Below are 20,272 nucleotides of genomic sequence, written 5' to 3' on the forward strand. Positions count from 1 at the left end.
CCCCGAAAAGGTGGTGGTATGACAGCTGAATATCAACATCAGAAGAGCTGGGATGATAGAATAAAAAGGGCCATGTCCTACAAGAAGAAGGTTAGAAATAAAAGTTACTCATTGTTCTCTCAGTGTCATCATCACCATAAGTGGCTCGACAATCCGTTGTGGATCTTGGCCTGCTCACAAAAAAGTCGCCACTCCTGTCGATTCCTGGCAACTTCCCTCCATGTTCTGACGCTTATAATCTGTGTAAATCATCATCTTCCGCATCATCAATCCATCTCCTTCGTGGTCGTCCTCTGTTTCTCGTGCCCTCTGGTTTTGAAAATGTTAATCTCTTCGTGTATTCGTGATCTGACATCCTAGCAATATGTCCAACCCATTTAAATCTCTGCACTTTAACGAATTTCACAATGTTCGGATCGTTGTATAACTGATATAGTTCAAAGTTGTATCTTCGACGCCATAGCCCATTTTCATTTACGGCCCCAAAAATATTTCTAAGAATTTTTCTCTCAAAAATACCAAGAAGTCTTTCATCATTTTGAGATAAGATCCACGTTTCAGCCCCATATATCAAAACCGGTCTTATTAACGTCTTGAGTAGATTGAACTTTACTGTACGTTTTATATTTTTATTTTTTAAATGTTTCTGGAATAGTTCTGTTTGCTATTGCTATGCGTGTTTTTATTTCGTCGCTTGTCGTGATTGTAGCGTTTACTAGCGATCCAAGATATGTGATTTCTTTGACTTGCTCAAAGATATAGTTATAGTTGTTAATTTGAATTCTCTATTGGATATTTCGTGGGTTTTTAGAACATATATTTGGTTTTTTTCTCGTTTACCGCAAGTCCTAATTCAGTTACCGCGTTCGCAAGCTTTGCAAAACACTGCACCATTTTTCTCATACTTCTGCGCACTATAACTATATCGTCAGCGAATGCGAGAACTATATCGTTAGCGACAGCGAGACGCCAGCGCGTCTCTTTGTCTTAGACCATTATTAATGTCAAAAAACATAAAGTTTTCTCCTTCAATTCTAACGCATGAGCTACGTTTTGCATTGTTAATTGGGTCAACTCAACTTAGTTGGGATCCCAAAGTCTATCATTGCATTATATAATGCAGTTCCTTTCACACTGTCATAGGCTGCTTTGAAGTCGACGAAGAGATAGTGTGTATCTATTATATTCTAGTGAATTTTCTAGAATCTGCGTATGTGCTTGAATTTGATGTGTAGTTGACTTTCCAGCAGTAAATCCACATTGATATTGACATCTCAGTAATGTTGTAATGTTACTCAGTAAGAAGCTTAATAAAAAAATGCAATTCCTAATGAGTAAAATTTTGCTGTTCTGTAATAAAATGCAGTATTTTCTAGTTAAAACTTAATAATATTTGTTTGAGTAGACCTTATCACATGTACATATTGTTTCACAAGTTTCGTAAAATATCGAGCAATTAAAAAAAACGTCCTGAAAATAATTATGTTATCTAAAATGTGCTTCTGTAATAGGTGGAATAAACAACAAATATTTGCGATTAAGTGCTGGGGATTATTAAGATTAACTTTATTTCGGTTTTAATGTTTTTTTTAATTAGATTATACGAATGTGGGTATTGAATTTCAAGGTTAGATGTGTTTTATTTCTTTTATTTTTAAGCAATATGAAATAGTTAATTATTTTTTAAGAGGATACGCCTCAAAAATGCCTAATGTTTTGTGAACTGTGCCGAAAAGGAAAGTTCAAATTTTAATATTTTCTTTGCTGGAAAAGTTGCGGAAAAAATTAATAGAATAACTTAAAAAAATTTACGTACAAAGCCAACAAAAATATGTAATTCTCTTAATCATAAAAAACGTAATTAAAAGATAATGTTAAGTTAGCTACAAATGAAACTTCCGTAAATCACAAATTCGCGTTTGAAGTATTGCCATGTTATTATTATGTATATGCCCAGTGGCGCACCCAGATGGGGGTTTTGGGGGTTAAAACCCCACAGGGCCTTATTCCGACACTGTTACTCATCCATTTTAAGGACAAAAAATGGAGGTAACATTATAAAAAAAACTTCGGTGACCAAACCCCCTCAGAGGCAAATTATAGGTGCGCTACTGTATATGCCTCAAATATGCTTTGAAACAGTACATTTTTGTCATAATATTTTATGGAATCTGGTATTTTTATTATTATTTTTTTTAATTTACATAAAACACGAACGAATGAATATTTATTTCTTTCGATATTAGTTACAGTTATTTATTAGAAAAAAAATTGTAATTGCCATTTATTAGATTAGCAGATAAATTTGGCAATAGTATCAAAACCTTCAAAACACTAATTGCCAGATTGCAAGATAATAACAAAGTACAAATTATGTATTAAAATCATTACAGCAGAATTTAACTTGTTAGACCAGTCTGGTTATGCAAAAATCATCGATTTCACGGCAAAATTTTTCTTAGATATCTGAAGCTTTTAAGGCATAGGTGGGGGTTACTACATGACGAATAGATGAAAAAGTACTCGTATTTTGACCTTGCGTTTTTTTTTAACAATAATTTATGGTCACAATTTGATTTTTTGTCAATAAGCTTTTTCCCTTATATTTTACATAAATAATATTTATATCATTTTTTATATCAAGATTAATTTATCAAGATTATTTTCTGGTTTTTTAAATTAAAATTGATAAATAATTTACGGAGATATTTGCAAAAAAAGCAGTTTTTTGCACTATGTAATTTATAAATTAGTGCAAATTATTACTTTTTTATTAAATTAATATTAATTTTATTATTAATTTTTTTATTAACAAAATAAAATCTTATTATTATATTTGAATATCATAACACATTATTTTTAAATTTTTTTTGCCTCATCACTTTTTCTCGAAAAACTAGTTTTTTCCTAGTTGGCCATAAAATTACAATTAGTTTCTACGGATAAAATAATTACAAACAGTTCCATGAATAATAGTCAATAATTTGAAGCTATCATTTATTGTGTGAATAAGATTAATATTAAAAATTTTGATATTACAATGGCCTACACATTTCAGGAAATGGAAGATATGCATTTAACTTTGGGTAAGTTGGATCAGATTAAATTATGATTTCAATAAACTATCGGGAATATCGTAGGTGAATGTCAAGGAAATAGTGCAGCAGTCGCAAGGCGTTATGCAGTAAAATACCCCAATCGAAATACACCCGATAGACGATTATTTCTGAGCATTGATCGTCGTTTACGGGAAACGGGTACATTCCAACCGCAAGTTGCTCCAATAATGGTCGTCCAATAATGGATGCAACTGATGAAGACATTTTAGAAATCATTGAAGAAGTCCCTGGAACAAGTACAATGGTAATAGCTGCTCAACTAAATGTTCTTCACGTAAGGGTTTGGAGGCGTTTGAAGAATCAGCTGCTTAAACCCGATCACTTAACAGCGGTTCAAGAGTTATTGGTTGAAGATTATCCTAAAAGGATTGGATTTTGCGATTGGTTGTTAATGGAAAACACTCGAAATGTTAATTTTATTAGAAATATTTTGTTTATGGACGAGGCTACCTTCAGTAGAAATGGAATAACAAACCATCATGACGAGCACATTTGGGCCGACAAAAATCCTTATGCCAAAAAACGACTCATCACCAAAGGACTTTCAAAGTTAATGTTTGGGCAGGAATTGTTGATAACAATCTAATAGGCCCAGTATTTCTTCCCAATAATTTAAATGGTGATAATTATTTGCAGTTCTTGGCAAACGATTTACAAGAGTATTTGGAAGAAGTGAATATTGCAATAAGGCAAAATATGTGGTTTCTACAAGATGGCGCTCCACCGCATTACAGTAATAAAGTCCGGGAATACCTTTGCAGGCAATATCCTGGTCGGTAGATTGGAAGGGGTCGTGACGCACCTATTTCTTGGCCACCCAGAAGTCCAGGTCTTAACCCCATGGATTTTTGCTTTTGGGGATTTATGAAAGAGAAAGTGTTTTCTGTAACAATAGAGGACGAACAACAATTGAGGGTTAGAATAATTGAAGCTGCAAATCAATTTCGTCAGAAAAATATGATTTTTCAGCGCATTCGGTTTTCCTTATTAAAACGATAGAGGTTATACATTTTTTGTACTTGTTAATTCATTTAAGCCATTTATTTAATTGCACGTAATTTTTTAAAGGTTAATGAAAAGGGCCGTAACTCAATTAAAACGGTTTTTTGAAAAAAGTGATAAGGGGCAAAAAAATTTTAAAAATAATGTGTTACTTGCCACACTAAATAACTTAAAACTAATAATGCCACAAAATTCATTTGATTTGAACGAACTCAAAAGTTTGGGGGGATTTAGGGCTGCACACCCCCCTTAAAATTTTTCTATGCGCTTAGATTTTGTTGTTTCTTTTTTATGAAAAATGTTTTCAAAACAATAAAGTAACGTGTCCATTTTTATTGATGTTTACAAAATGTCAAGTAGTTTAGGAGATAATGCCAAAAAACAATTTTTATTTTGTAACTTCAAAGGGCTGTAACTTTTTTTGTGTACACTTTTGTACTAAGGTAAGTTGTATTCAATTTATTTTTGTCCCCGTAATGCGTGATTTAATTTATGACATACCTTTCTGAAACACCCTGTATATTGTATGGCTAGATGACAGGTATTAAGTTATACCTTGGAAACCTAATCCACATTCCTTTAAATATTACCATTTTTCTAGTTTTAGTTTTATGTAATACGGAAATATTTGTATTTGAACTAAATATTGTCACATTGAAAAGATATTCTTCTTTTTCTTCTTCTTCCTAGGCTTTTCCCTTTTCACGCTTCGCTGTTCCCTACTCTTATTGGCCACCTCTGTCTCCCTTGTTGTCTTCACCTAAACCTTTATCTCTCAAGTCCTCTGCCACACAGTCCTTCCATCTTCTCAATTTCCCTCTACTTGTCTTTCCATCAACTTCTAACATCTCTATCCTTCGTCCTAAATAGTTGTCAGTTCTCCGTCTGACATCACCAAACCATTGCAATCTTTTTTGGGACTGTAGTTACCCCGGCTCTTTATCAAATATTGATATTAATAAAAATATATTGAATATTACTGAGTCTAAAATAGCTTATATTTAAAAGTACTTAAATGTTGATAATTTTAGATCTTCAGACGAAGTCCTTCACGTATTAGGAAATATATTAGGTAGCTTGCAGAGGGGACGAACAAGTTTAATAGTACCTAGAAAGAAGACAATATACGATCTACTTAAGAGTCGCAATATGGTAAGTGCTCTAATCCTTTTATTTATCTTTGTGTATATTTAAAACCCTAAATAAAATAATAGATAATCGTCTAAACAACCGCACAGAATTGGACAAATTAAAAAAACCAGCTAGTCCAGCAGTGTTTAAATAGAACCGACGGTTCTAATTTGTGTAAATCTATTTATTTTCAAGCGTACAGTACGATAATATCTTATCAACTAAATTCACTCAATAATAGCGTCGCATTTATATACGAATACATTATTTACTATAGAAAATGTCACACCGAGAGTGCAGTACGGCTAATATAGGAATGCACAATTGCCGGATTTCACGCCTTGTGCTTGGCGATACAAATAGGTCCAAGTGGTAGTCACAGAACCGTACCCAGATCTCTACGCCGGGCTCTGTTATTTATTATAAAATAATATATTGATAAAATAATTGCCTTCAAGTAGCCAAATAAGAGGCATTGATTTGAATAAAAAGACCTTAAGTTTTTAGCAAAAATTTTATTATAAAACTGTATACTTTATTAAACTAACAAATGTATTTTAAATTACATTTCTTGATAGCTATAAATATACCGGGTGGAACCTCCGGTAACTTGATTTCCGTGCACCCAGCCCAATATCCAAGAAAAACTTTTTCTTTTGTAAATATGTGAAAAATTATCAGGAACGGGAATATCGAAAAAGCTTTGCACATTTTTTAATCCCGGCGATGTTATTAAAAAAACAAGTTGCGCACTTGAATCACTGCGAAATTTTAACACCTACTATGAAATTTTTTTTGTGGAAATCTGAAGTGCAGTTTTTGTCCTTGTTAAAACATAATGCAGTCTCGCATTTTTTACACACAACATAAGTTTACCTAGTTCCTTGGCATAGCAACCTGGTAGTTTTCAGCGAAACCTTGTGTTATTCCATATGGGATAATGGTTTTCCTTGCCCACACTTGACCAGATGAGCAGGTATAAGGTTTATAGTGTAAGTTATTTAACATTATATTATATTTATACTTTATTAAACTAACAAATATATTTTAAATTACATTTCTTGATAGCTATAAATATACAGGGTGGAACCTCCGGGAACTCGATTTCCGTGCACCCAGCCCAATATCCGAAAAGCCCATACTCTGATTGGACTGGTAAATGCGTTTTATTGATTATACAGTGTAAAATAATCGAGGTTACTCACAGATATTCAATTAATTATACTAAAGTTGTCCTCTACATCCGAGATGTCGGATTCGCTTTCGCTACTCTCCCCTGTGTTCGCGTGTATTATCAATTGGTCTACGTCATCTTGCAGGTTGTCCGCAGTCCACATCTCAGTTTCCGTTTTCTCAACAACATGAGTGACATAATTGCGCCAATTTTGCTCTGTGACGCGTGCGAAACCGTCGTCGATCAACTGGCGTACCTCGTCGTTTTTAAAAGTGGTATTATGGTTACCTACATATCGCTTAACTTGGTTCCACACCATTTCTATAGGATTAAATTCGCAGTGCTATGAAGGAAGCCTTAAAATATAAACATTATGTTGTGAAGCATACTCATCAAGATGATACTTATCGTATTGATCTTTAAAAGCACGCCCTGCTTCTAATAGCTCGGATTTCAAATAACACTCATCGAAAAAAATGTCTTTTTCCACTAGCCATTCCTTGATTGCAGCTTTATTCCAGGAATTGTTAGGGAATCTCTCTTTACGGGAGTGGTACGATGCATTGTCCATTACAATAACATTCCTGCGGCCATTATTTGGTAAATTTGATATTAATGTCTCTTTAAACCACGACTCAAAATATGCGGCATCCATTTCATCGTGATAGTCGCCATCATTTTTCTTTGCCAGAAAAACACGCTGTGTGCCAGGAAGGAAACCTCCTGAAAAACCTGCATGCAATAAAACATATCGTGGACCTCGTTTAGTAGGTGCTTTTAAGCCAGTACTTAAACCTTTGAGAAAAGCATCACGACTGTTTTGTATCGTAGTATCGCACCATTCGTAATTTATAGATTGGCCAACATTAACCCACGATTCGTCCAAATATATGATATTGCAATGGTCTTTTCGCAAACGTCGTATAGTTCTTAAATAATTATGACGCCAATGAATAATATCCTCTCGCTCCATCATGATGCTTCTTCGGCCACGTTTCTTATAAACAAATCCAATATCTTTCAGAAGTCTGTATAAAGTAGAAAGAGACAACGGCTGTATATTCTCATTACCTTGTATGAAGTTATGTATATGCTTTAAGAATGGCGGCAAATTTTTCATGAAAAATTCACAATGAACAATTCTCCGTAGAATACTTCTTACACCCTCGTCATATGTGAATATTCTAGAATTTGATTGACACACTCGTTTTTTACGTTTTTTTGGCGATTTCAACGTTCCACTCTGTTCTTTTTCTTTTTTGAAATTGTAAATGCTTCTTTCGCTAACACCAGTCATCAACGAAGTACGTCTTACAGCAGCACTTACATTAAGTTGTTCCGTATTTTGTAAAAAACACAACACATTTAACGCTACGAGTTTAGGGCAACCGTTAAATAATTCACCGGATTTAAACTTATGGGACTCCATGCTCTCTGTTGAAACTCGGACTAAATTTTGAAGTGTAGTTTCGTTTTCCAAAAGCACTTTCACCCCCTACCCATCCTTAGGATGGGTAGGGGGTGAAATAGGGAAAGCTTGGAGTTTATCAAATACTAATTATGACAAACAAGTTTATGGCAATATTTAGTTTATGGCCATATTTAGGTGATTATGTTAATGATGGTAATTTGTAGCAGAAGTTTTACAAAAGAAATGAAGATCTATTTATAGAAACAACATAACTGTATTTTTAATATTTAACATACAATAGAAAAAATCTAATTTCTATGAAAGAATTGGAAATTTGAATATTATATATAATATCTATAAATAATATCATTTCCAATTTTCCAAATTCTTTCCTAGAAATTATGTAGGTTTTTTCTATTTTATGTAAAACATTAAAACTACAGTTATTGTATGTTGTTCTTGTAAAGAGGTGTTCAAATGTTACTCTTATGAATATGATTCAATTGTATATCTCATGTTGACGTTTTATATGCAAAATTCATAGTTTTCGTTGTCAATAACTCATCAATGCCTTTTTATTCTACTGTATACGTATACATGATATAAAATATTTTACTCGTACTGCCGGCAGATGCATTTTATCCAAGCCTGTCCTGTGAGACAATGAGCAATCAACAGCTGGAGAAAACCGACAACCCTGCGCGTTTATTCTCCATAAGAAAAGCATTGCCGTATCTTACCCGTACTGCATTCTCAGTGTGACATTTTCTATAGAATAATCTGGAATAGTCCACCTCTATTTTCGCTTGTATGAACCATGAACGCCTCGATCTGTAAGCCGGTCGCTACCAAGACTGAAAATAAACTTACTTTAAATAATTTTACAATTTTTTTGCAGAAATCGCTTGCGCCGCCTTTAGCAGAAGATCTAGCAATAAGTTTTTATATCCAAAGCCACAAATTGGTATTTGTTATGTACCATTTGATGAACAATCAGGGCGTTATGACGCCCGACTCTACTCCTGCCGAGTGTTCAGTACCTTGGTTAAACGAAGTATTAGTACTCTTTACTGTTGGATTGCAGCTATGCCAACAACTAAAAGATAAGGTAAATGTTTGATCACATTAATTATTTACAGTTGAACCGCTTGTGGAATACTTTATAAGTGAGATCGATGTTTATAATTTTTGTAGTAGTTGCTTATATTGCTAGAATTTTTGTTTTTCTGGCCTTCAGTGTTCCTTCCTAGTTCATTTTCCATTTTTCTGTAACAAATGGATTCAATCTTATTCCAATCTGCATATTTCAACCTGTTGCTCAAAACGTAAAACAAATCTAGAAGCTCCTTGTCAACCTTCGCCAAATTTAGTCAAATAGTGTCGTGTATTCGTTCTCGTAATAGTGTTTTTTCCATGCGTGCATATATCGCACATGCTAAAGAAAAGTGACACTATCCAAAATAATCAATTTTACAGAATCAGCGTTTAAAGTTTTTGACATACTTTGTTGCGAAATATGATCCTTTAGAAATAAAGTTAGTGACTGAAATATATTTTTTTAAAAAACCTTATTTATTACCTTATACACTTAATTATGTAGTTTTTCTGTTTCCAAGTCTGATACTAGTAAAAAAATTAATAAAATCATTTAATATAGTATAAGCAGTGAAATATTTTTATAGTTACATAATTTTTTATTGAAAATAAGTTACAACATTCTTAAAAATATAAAAAAACTTAATTTATACCGTTGGCTACACAGTTGAAAAATTATCGGAATGAAATTAACATAAAAAGTCAGAAACAAATTAGAAAAAATTATAAAATATTATTATAATACGATACACTATAATATTCAGGTATTATATTTTGGTCTATCATGCTTTGTATGTGTTTTTTCTTTAATTCGCTCAAAGAAAGTCGTGTGGGATATAATTGCTTTAATGGGAACTGCTGATTCATTGGTCGATTTTTCCGTGTTTTACACCTGTTAGAACCATCTATATCAATTTCTTTATAGTCTTCGTAGTACGAATTTTTGTAAGTTACTTTAATATTATCTTCATCTCTTTCAATTCTTATTACTTTAATATCAGTCAGTTTTACAGTTTCACCTTCTTTGTTTCGTTGTAAGTTAACTAGATTTGCAAGTTCCTTGATATCGTAAAAATCTTTATAACATAATTCATTTACAGTATAAGGATTGCCTTTTTTCTTTGCTTTTCGTATTGCGGTAATGTATTGCGAAGGCACATAAATAGGACCGGACCTTAACGTTTTCTTTACTTCTCTTTCGATTGTAGAGTGGGCAGCGTCACCTTCATTTTGTGTATGCCCTTTTATTAGAAACTTATGTGTAATTGAAGTCAAGTTTTTTAAAGTTAGCAAGCAATAAACGTACAAAGAAATCATAAATTGGTTCTTTTGTTGACCACTGCAGTTATCTGAGTAGAAAATTATATTGAGGTTAGTAGATACAGTCATTTCTGACATCTTTCTAATATATTTAAGAACACAACTTGCTATTTCATTTGCTCCACGTTGGCCCTCTACCTCATTCCAGAAAAAACACTCAGTCTGGTCTCTTCCTATTGCTGATATAGTGAAATTAAAACAATTCATTTTACTTTTGTAGTAAAAGACTGAGACATCACCTCTTGGACAGGGCAAAACAGCTTGTAGGTCGTAACATGCTACTATTACATTGTCGCATACCAATAGTTTATCGTTATTCTTTTCTTCTCGACTTTTCTCTTTTTCAGAAATATGAATATTATATTTTTCTTGAAGAGCTTCCTTATTACCTGCTTGAGCGATGTTGTATGCTGCACAAAGATCACATTGATCTTTTTTTGGGACAAAGAAGCTAATGTTAAAGTCAGTTTTAAAAATTTTTCTATAAATTTGAATATCCACAAATGAAAGACTTTTTCTAATACAATCTTCTTTATAATCTCTATAGAGGTCTGAAACTGTTTTACCTCCATCAATGAATTCCCTGGTGGTTTGCTGCCTTAAATAGTAACTTTCTATTCGTGGAATTCCATTTATGTGATTTCGTACAGCAGATAATAAGCTATCATTTAATTTTGCATGTTTTCCATGTTTTCCTCTCTGTTCTGTATCAATTATTCCTTTGTTGTCTATCTTTGATATTACAGTACGTATTGGACGATCAGATATTCCAAGAGTATTCTTAAAAAAAATTTTACATACTCGCACTGTCTTAGATGTATCTACTTTCAAATGAAAAGATTGTTTAAGTTTCCTGTTACTGTTAACCATTTGGTACTGATATTTTGGGATAACAGGTACCATACTCCTTGCAATAAATTCTCTCTGACGTGTCAGCGATCCCATAGCCCAATAGCTATCAAATATCTGTTTTCGAATTTCTTCTGAAATGTGGTCAGCACATTTTAAACGGCATTGAGTTGTACATGGAGATCCCATTTTTCTTGCAGGTATAACCCTACGGTTACGAGAAGCTGACAGGTATTCCTTTCCTGAATTTCTCAATGTTTTAGCAACTGCCTTCCTACTTTGTCCAGGTCTTCTAACTATTTTTGGCACAACGCAATCGTCTGCTTGTTTGGAGGACAGATTTTCAATGCCTGTAGCAAAATTTGACGGGGTAACTGCTGGTAGCGCTAATTGATTGTCGGGTTGTACCAAACCTAAAATATCATTATAATTTTCAAGAGCATTTTGTCGCATGTTAATGCTTTCGACAGAAATGTTGTTTTCCGTAGCAACATAAACGGGATGTTCTTCTGATTCGCTTTTATGAGTGCCTGATATTGAACTAGTTGACAAACCTGAGTTGGAAGATGAGCTTGTGCAAGACGAAGTGGTGCTAGAAGAAGTATCAGAGCTTGAAGAGGAGTCGGAGCTAGAAGACGCCCTGCGTAGTTTTTTTGTATTGGATGGTGCCAGCAAATTTTTGTAACGGCGTTTCTTTGTGTTGGACGAATAATATGGCAAATATTCTTTATCGTCGTCTGACACTGGAGAAAAATCGGAAACATTGTCCACAGTATTATTATTGTGTTCACTTAGATCTGTATTATTCAATAATATGGGAGTATTTGAATTGGGGTCTTCCACATTAGATGCTGTTGACAGTAAAACCTCCTCGTTAATAATTTGCTTTTCCGTTGGCATTGGATCATGTGCAATATCACAATTCTCGTATATTTGTGTTGAGTTAGGTGGATCGACAGATTTATTAGCTAGCTCTACCAATATTCGTCCACGAAACGGCATTCTGAAGTCTAAAAGAAAATATTGAGCATCAGAAGCATAAAGGTGAACTTATAGTCAAAATAACTATTTTTACAGTTTTTCTCAGATTTTATTTACAAAGAACCGATTTTAAAAATGATTATATTAGTATCTATATGATTAGTATGTTATTATCTTTGTTACCAAATGAAAATTCATATTAATAGATTGAATAAACCAAATAAAAAAAACGACGACACAACTATGGTGTTTAAAAATTTTAATAATTAACAGTCTCAAGTTTGCAGTAAATTACGACATAAAAGCCAAATGTAATCATATATTTAAATAATCGTATAAACAACAATGTCACTAAACAAAACATGACGCTATGGTAGCACTTGCTGCAGCTATTAATATTATAAATTAACAGCTACAATGTCACTAAAGACAAAGTGGCGTTATTGCTAACCACAAAGTCAATTATATTTACAAGATGTATACGGAACAGTGGCACTAAACAATAAATGTCGCTTTTGGAAGCGGCTAATTTAGCTATTAATACTACAAACCAAAAGCCATAGTGACATTAAAAATAAAGTGACGTTATTCCTAATTGCAAAGTCAATACTAACCTTAAAACTGATACAGGTAAAGTGTCCTTAAACTGAAGAAGACGTTATTTCACAATTTGAATGTTAAGTTGTAGTAATCACGTTCGTCACCACTGACATAATGACGGTTTTCAATATTGTAGAAGATCATCTTTCAGAAAATGACAAAACGGATTTCTGCCATCTAGTCGGCAATAGTTGTACTAGAAAAATGATATTTTTATTGTATTGTGTATTTCTAAATTTTGTAGTAGATGCCGCCATCTGTACAAAATACGTAAATTTCGTATAGTGTCACTTTTCTTTAGCATGTGCGATATTATATTGGCTTGACTTGTTTTGATGGATCGATTTGTTCGTAAGAAATTCTGTAGTACCCCGTTGTCTCGACATCGTGATAGAAAAGCTAACGACGCAAGAAGTTGAGCTTTCCTCTTCCGTAGACAATCTAGTCTTCTGTAGTAGGTAGTTACTACCTCCCCGTAGAGGCGACTGATAAAATGCGTTAGGCTTTCACGGCCATATATACGTCTTATATAAACACACTACATCCAAATATTACGATGGAAACGGAGAAAGATCAACAACTAGCCTTCCTAGATGTATTAGTAAATCGAAAGGAAGGTTATTTAGGACATAAAGTGTATCGAAAACCTACACATATGGATAGATACCTAAACAGGAACTCAAATCATCATCCAGGTCAGAAACAAGGTATCATCAAAACTCTGGCGGAAAGGGCGAAGAGAATTTGTGAACCACAGCATCTGCAAAGTGAACTTCTTCATATTGAAAAAGCGCTCACCTCTAATGGTTATACCAGAAGAGAAATACATAAAGCGAATAAAAACGTTTCTAGAAGAAAGGACGAAGAAACAGCATGTATAGGCAAAGCGTTCTTGGCCTATATATCGCACCTTGAAAACCATAGGGCAGTAACTGCAAAAATCATAATGTTGAGTTATGAGCGTTTAAATTTTTTTTAAGTTAATATTATTTACTGTTATTCCAAAAATTAAGCTACAAACCTGATATTTAGCATAATTGTCTTTAATTTTGCATATTTTTATATGCAGTAAGGAGTATGTGAAATTTATTTCAGGAAATAGGTATTTTAGCACATACGGCCATATGGTTTTAAAATATATATCAATTTTGGAAAATGATGCTGTAAAAATTCATATCAAATAAAAGTTTTTTTTATTTAAGATTGTACTTATTTATTACAATTTTTTGGTTTTAACACTTAATCAAAATCATGAATATTGTATTCTGTTTGTTCGGTTTCTACTGTTCCATTGTTCACATGTAAATCTTCATAAAACCTATGGTAGTGCTCTTGAATAACATTAGCCTTACATAGTGAGAGCAGATCTTGTTTTTTTAGATTAGATATTCCTGGTGGATGCGAATATGCTTTACTTAGTTTCATATTAGCCACCAACCCTCGTTGTCTTCGCCTTATATTAATGGTTCTGAACTCTGTATCATTGTAGCTTGTCTTAACCTGAAACTTATTTTCAAGTGTCTTCTCCACCTTGATCATCTTAATCTCATTCCAGACGACCCGATTTCCTTCTTCGTCAATATTATAATTGTTCCCCATTTCCTTACATAATTTTTTAAAGTCCAATATATCCGATGTAGACATTTCATTAATTTTGTGAGGTTCACCTGTTTTTTTCGCTGTTTGAACTACTGAGACCCATTGCGCAGGCACATAAATTGGTTCTCCTTTTAATGCCCTTTTTTTTGTTTCTCAATCAAAGAATGCATGTTATCTCCCTCATTTTGGAAACGACCTGTTATCAAAAATTTGTGGGTAATTTTAGGTATGTTCAATTTCTGTACTGCATAGAGATAAAGACAGACAATATACTTATTCTTATTGTGCCCACTGCAGTTATCTGAATATAACATTATTTCCTGTTCTCTGGCATGGTTCCTCAGAAATTGTAACAGGCATGAGGCTATTTCGTTTGGACCACGATTGGCAATTCCGTCGAACCAAAGGTAGCAGTGTCCTGCATTTGTGGTCAGGTCAAAAATTGTGAAATTAAATGTTGATAATCTCCTTTTGTAATAAAATAAGGAGACATCGCCTGAAGGTGTCGGTAATACGGCTTGTAAGTCAAAACAAGCAGTAATGCAAGTATTAGATTTTGCAGATTTTGAGTCATTTTCTTTTTCTTTTCTACTAAGTTCCACTTCTTGACGGTGAGTATTATAGGCTGCTTCTAATGTAGATTTATGTAATGAATTTTTGTAACTTTCACATAGCGAGCAGAGGTCTTCTTTGGGCTTAAAGAAACTTATATTAAATTCCGTGTTAAATATGGTCCTAAACGTAGCGTAATTTCCGAACACCGAACCTTTTTCTTCGCAAAATTTTATATAATCGCGATGAATATCAGCCAGAGTTTTGTCACCACTGACGAACTCTCTGGTAGTTTGTTTTCTTAAGTAGTGGGATTCCACTCTAGGAATGGATTCGATGTAACTCATTATGTTTTGTTTCACGACTTCGTCGATTCTTGTTCCATTCTTGTGAGTTCCTCGCTTGTCTTTTGGGATAAACCCATCTACAGTACGACGTTGTATATTTGCTATAGTCTTGACGCTTATTCCCAGTGTTGCAATAAAATTGTGCTTACACACTCTATATTTCTTGCCTTCCACTTCGAAGAAATAGACATAGTTTGCTCCACGATTACTGTCTGGATTTACTCTTCTATATTTCACATTAGTTTTTTCCATTGATCTTCCTATAAATTTTCACTGTTTTGTAGAACAGATAAAAGTAGGTACAGGCTGAGTTTTTGTTCCTATTTTAGAACCATAAAGCAACAACTGCAGATAATGCCTGATGGTATAAAAAGATGAATAGATATTTTACAAAAGCCATAAGGACGTATCTTTCTGGTGCCGAATTTAAAATTCGTTGCAGATGCTGCTAAATAGCATTAAAAAATAGATTTTTTTTTCTATTAGACTGCATTAAAAGGTCATTTTACGAAAAAATTGCAGATATTGCCATATGGTTTTCAAGGTGCGATATATCGGGAGTAACAGACAGAATTGGGCGAATACTTAAAAAAGCCAATGTAAAGACCATTTTCAAGCTAACGAATAAAATCAAGGACTGTTAAGATCGGTGAAGGACAAACGCGACCCGTTAGCAACGGCCGGAGTATACCGAATACCATGCACATGTGGAATAGTATATGTGGGAACCACGAAAAGACACACAAACATAAGAATAAACGAACATAAAAGCCATTATCGTTTAGGACATATCGACAAATCTGCCGTTGTCGAACACGCTTTAAAGAAACGCAAATGCTGGATAAAACATCACAGTACTACCCACGGTTATATCGGGAAGCGGTGGAAATATATAAGCATTCAAATAATTTTAATCGGATAGAAGGACTAAAAATTGACAAAACATGGATACCAATATTAAAATCCACAAACAGCCTTCCCGCAAATCACGAAAAAAAGAAAAGCTACACACAACGACACGCCCTCTCACGCCGAAACCAGTGGAGGGGAGGCGAGTAGAAAATATAAATATGGCCTCAGTAGTACAACGCGGCGTCAGTTTCAGCTTACGTAGCAGTATCATCTCCAGAAGATGCAAATCCCTATACATGAGAATCAAATTTGTAGGCAGTAAATTCTCCGAACTGTGAATGCGATAAACCAACAACATCGTTGCCAGTTTGTAATGATATATATTCTAGCAATTTATCATTTAATCATTGACATGCAGCAAAATTATCATATTAATGATCGTTTTGTATTTGTTAAGGTATATAATATAATGTATTTAGTAACATCAATATTTATGTATATTATATTTATATACAATACTTATATATAAAAAAAATTCAAAAGTACGATAATATTCTTTGTAAAAGTCATACATGACAACATCGCATTCTAGGACCGGTAGAAAGGAATAGTAGATCAACGTTGTCATAATATAGAGAGAGATAAATTGCTCATTGACTTCCTAGTTTAGCATTCAGTAGCGTATCGTTCATACTGTTGCAGTGACTTTTAAAAATTAATCTTAATATAATATGATATGAGACTTATATTTAACTTTGAAGTGTATACTTCTTATCACAAAAAAAACACTTACTTACAAATTCCATAATTTTGTACAAAACATACTAGACAAAGAAACTTTCTATGACATTTAATGACAAACTATAATTTTTTTTAATGACATTTTTTGTTTGTTACAAAAATTAATTATCAAAAAGGCAGGTAGAGAGATTTACCCTGCTGTTATTTCAATGAAAGGTTTCTTTTCATTGGAATTACTTATATTTTAAATATACTAATTTACATAATTATGAAAATCCAATTCTGAACTTGCCGATTACATGAAGTGAACTTTTACTTTTAGTGAACTTACAAACACTCATACATATATATTATAATTAAATAAAATAAATCGAATCGAATATACCTGATATATATAAGAAGTATTCATTTTTGTTAAGAGCAAAGTATATTGGTACAAAATGTATTTTAGTTTGAAAACTAGGTTAACAAAACAAACTTACTTACATACGAAAGTAATCTTAATAAAATGGTTCGACCTCCACAGGAAGTTAAAATATTAATCATCGTATGAAGACGACTCGTCGGCTGATGAAGAGCTATCGCGATCACTATTATTTACATTGATAATTAATGGTTCAACCGAAATGTCCACTCTTGTGTCTAAGTCCCACATTCTATCTTCTTCTTTTATAGTGTGTCTTATACAATTTTTCCAAGACTCAGGTGTGACATTCTGTATGGCAGTAGCTAACAAGCACTTCACCTCCTCCATTTTAAAACTCAAGTTTTCCCTTGCCACTTGGTTTTTTATTCGAGCCCATATAAGCTCGATAGGGTTCAGCTCACAATGATAAGGAGGAAGGCGATGTACAATTATGTTGTTTGCACGAGTCATTTCATCGACTGCATATTTCTTGAAAACGGGTATATGTATCCTCGCGAGGTTTAATAATTTTACTTTCAACATGTTGTCATTGAATGGTATATTTTTTTGAGAGAGCCAGTTGATTATTTCACCTTTTCTCCAGGCAGTCGTTGGTGATGGCTCCAACCGTCGACTGTGGTATGACGCATTGTCCATAACAACGACAGAATTTGCTTCAAGGCTTGGTAGAATATTTGAAAACCAACCTTCTAATCTTTGAGCGTCCATTTCCTCATGGTAATCGTTGGTTTTCTTGGTGTTTTTAATCCTAATGAAAGCTCTTCAATGAAGGCTTGTCGACGACTTTTAATTTCCAAATCTTGCCACACCTTTGAGACAGTATGACCTTGATTTAGCCAACTTTCATCTAAATAGTATACTTTTCGTCCTTCACGACGATACTCTCGGATTTTTTGTAAGTATTTTCTACGCCACAAAACAATTTCATCTTTTTCTAAAAGAACACTATTCCTGCTTATTTTTATATATATAATGTTCATTTGTTCTAATGTTCGCAATAAAACACGTCGTGATATTTTGGGTATTGAATTATCGGAATTTATTTCAACTTCAACTTTCTTTAAGGTTGGGATTTCGTTCCGAAAAAAGAAAGCATGGAATTTCCTCCGAATAGCATATTTGGTATGATCTTCAAGCTGAATGCGTTTTCTACCTCTGGTTTAAAGGTTTCAACAGGTCCATCATTCAATTTGCCTTCACTTTGTTTAAAATTGTTTACAATTCTGTATACACTTCTCGTCGAAACTTTAGTCAAATCACTACACAGGGTAACTACATCGTTGACCGACATACTTTTATTCCTTTCACGGAGTCCACAATACACATTGAATATAATAGTTTTTTCTCCCATCGAAAAATTTGGACGTCGTTTACTTTTACTGCTTTCACTTTCCATATTACTCACAACAGTAAAATAAGTGAACTTTGATCAAATAAAAGGCATATATCGAGCACAGTTTAATTTAATCTTGCCCAAGTACTTTCGATCCCTAGATCATCTTCAGGGGCATTTCAAGATGATCTAGGGATCGAAAGTACTTGGACAAGATTAAATTAAACTGTGCTCGATAGATCAAAGTTCATTTATCCGAGAATTCAACCTTATATTTAAGTAAAATAAGTGTTCACTGCTTAGATAATCTAATCGATGTGAGTCATGTTCTGCGGTGGGGCCACGATGAGTAGAATACTATTTTGCTGACGTCACGTTGCGTAGCAACAACGAATAGAATCGACGGTTGCTGGGCAACGTGACGTCAGCAAAATAGTATTCTACTCATCGTCATCACACCACTGTTTACTTCGATAGCAAAACAACTGAATACCTGAGTAGCCGACTTTCACCGACTATCGCGGTTTTAGGGAGGTGTAACTATTACCTTCTAAACTAAAATTATTATTTGTTGTAATTAATTCAAATTTATAAAACAATAATAAAAAGTAATGGGTTGTACAGCGATGTAGTATATCTTTTCTAAGTAAAAATATTAAGAGAATAAAAGTTTTGATTCTAAAAGTATGTCGAGTGGGAGATAAAAAAATTGAACGTATTAAACGAGCACTGAAAGATCTATGTGGCGTCCTTCATCATTTTTAGTGGCGAATTTTGATTTCTCGTCCCAAAAAACTCCAGCTTACCAAATTTCGTGTTGTTATCCCATGCCTATCACGAAATATTTAAAAATAAAAGTTTAACTTTGACCCCCTTTATTTTGATTATTATCAACTTTCGTACTAAAGTGAGTTAGTTTAAATCGGCCTATTTTAATCTCAGGAATCTAAGATTAAGTTATGGCCATTCGTTACCAAACACCATGTATATTATATTAATATATGTATAATAACCCAAATTTCAACAATAATCATATTAAAATTAACATAATTATAAATAGGTACATATTTATTTAATACAAGTAGCTTTATCGTAACTTCTTATGATATTTTTCGTACGCCATTGGAAGATTTACAATAGCAATGAACCATCACTATTACTTCCAAGAATTTACTGCCTAGATTTCTGGATTCTGACTATAGTGTTAGCGAAACGTCGAGAACTAATCTCAGAAGACAACGGCCCAACAGTCCGAACAAATAGTTTTAATAGAAAAATTAACATTTTACACCATACAAATAAATCAGTATAAATAATTCGAACCCTTACTAAATGGTCTGTTCACTAATTTTAAGTTTCTTTATCTTCTGAGAAAAGTTTAAATCGATCGTTGATTTAGGGAGTAGAAGTTATGTCCACAAGTGCCTCACTAGTATCGGTTTTGTGTGAGAACAATATTTTAATTTATATTTTTTGTTTCAGATCTGTGTTTTTTCTCAGTATAAAGATTTTACCGTAGGCTCCAGACCCACTAGTCCCATACCAAGTTAGACTCACAAATCGAATAATTTATTGAGAATTTATTAAATATTATAATAATTATTGATATTGTCAATTTCTTGTTGTTGGTTTGACAAATGTATATATTGTAGGTGTTAATAAATGTAAGTATTGTTGAGATATTTTTTTTAACAGAAAGAAGCTTATACCAAAACCTCCTCTTATTTATGAAGGACTAA

General features: G+C 33.3%; 1 protein-coding gene across 1 annotated transcript in view; it reads left to right on the plus strand.

Moving 5' to 3' along the window:
* Positions 1-20,211, plus strand: part of rogdi (rogdi atypical leucine zipper) — a 32,794-nt gene extending 12,583 nt beyond the window's left edge. The window contains exons 5-7 of the mRNA XM_072525371.1: positions 5,153-5,273; positions 8,736-8,945; positions 20,016-20,211. Coding sequence (XP_072381472.1) covers positions 5,153-5,273; positions 8,736-8,945; positions 20,016-20,084 — 400 coding nt within the window. The 3' untranslated portion in view covers positions 20,085-20,211. The remainder of the gene's footprint in view (positions 1-5,152; positions 5,274-8,735; positions 8,946-20,015) is intronic.
* The last annotated feature ends 61 nt before the right edge of the window (positions 20,212-20,272 follow it).

The sequence above is a fragment of the Diabrotica undecimpunctata genome, chromosome 3 (assembly GCF_040954645.1).
Source record: "Diabrotica undecimpunctata isolate CICGRU chromosome 3, icDiaUnde3, whole genome shotgun sequence".
In the NCBI taxonomy this organism is placed as follows: Eukaryota; Metazoa; Arthropoda; class Insecta; order Coleoptera; family Chrysomelidae; genus Diabrotica; species Diabrotica undecimpunctata.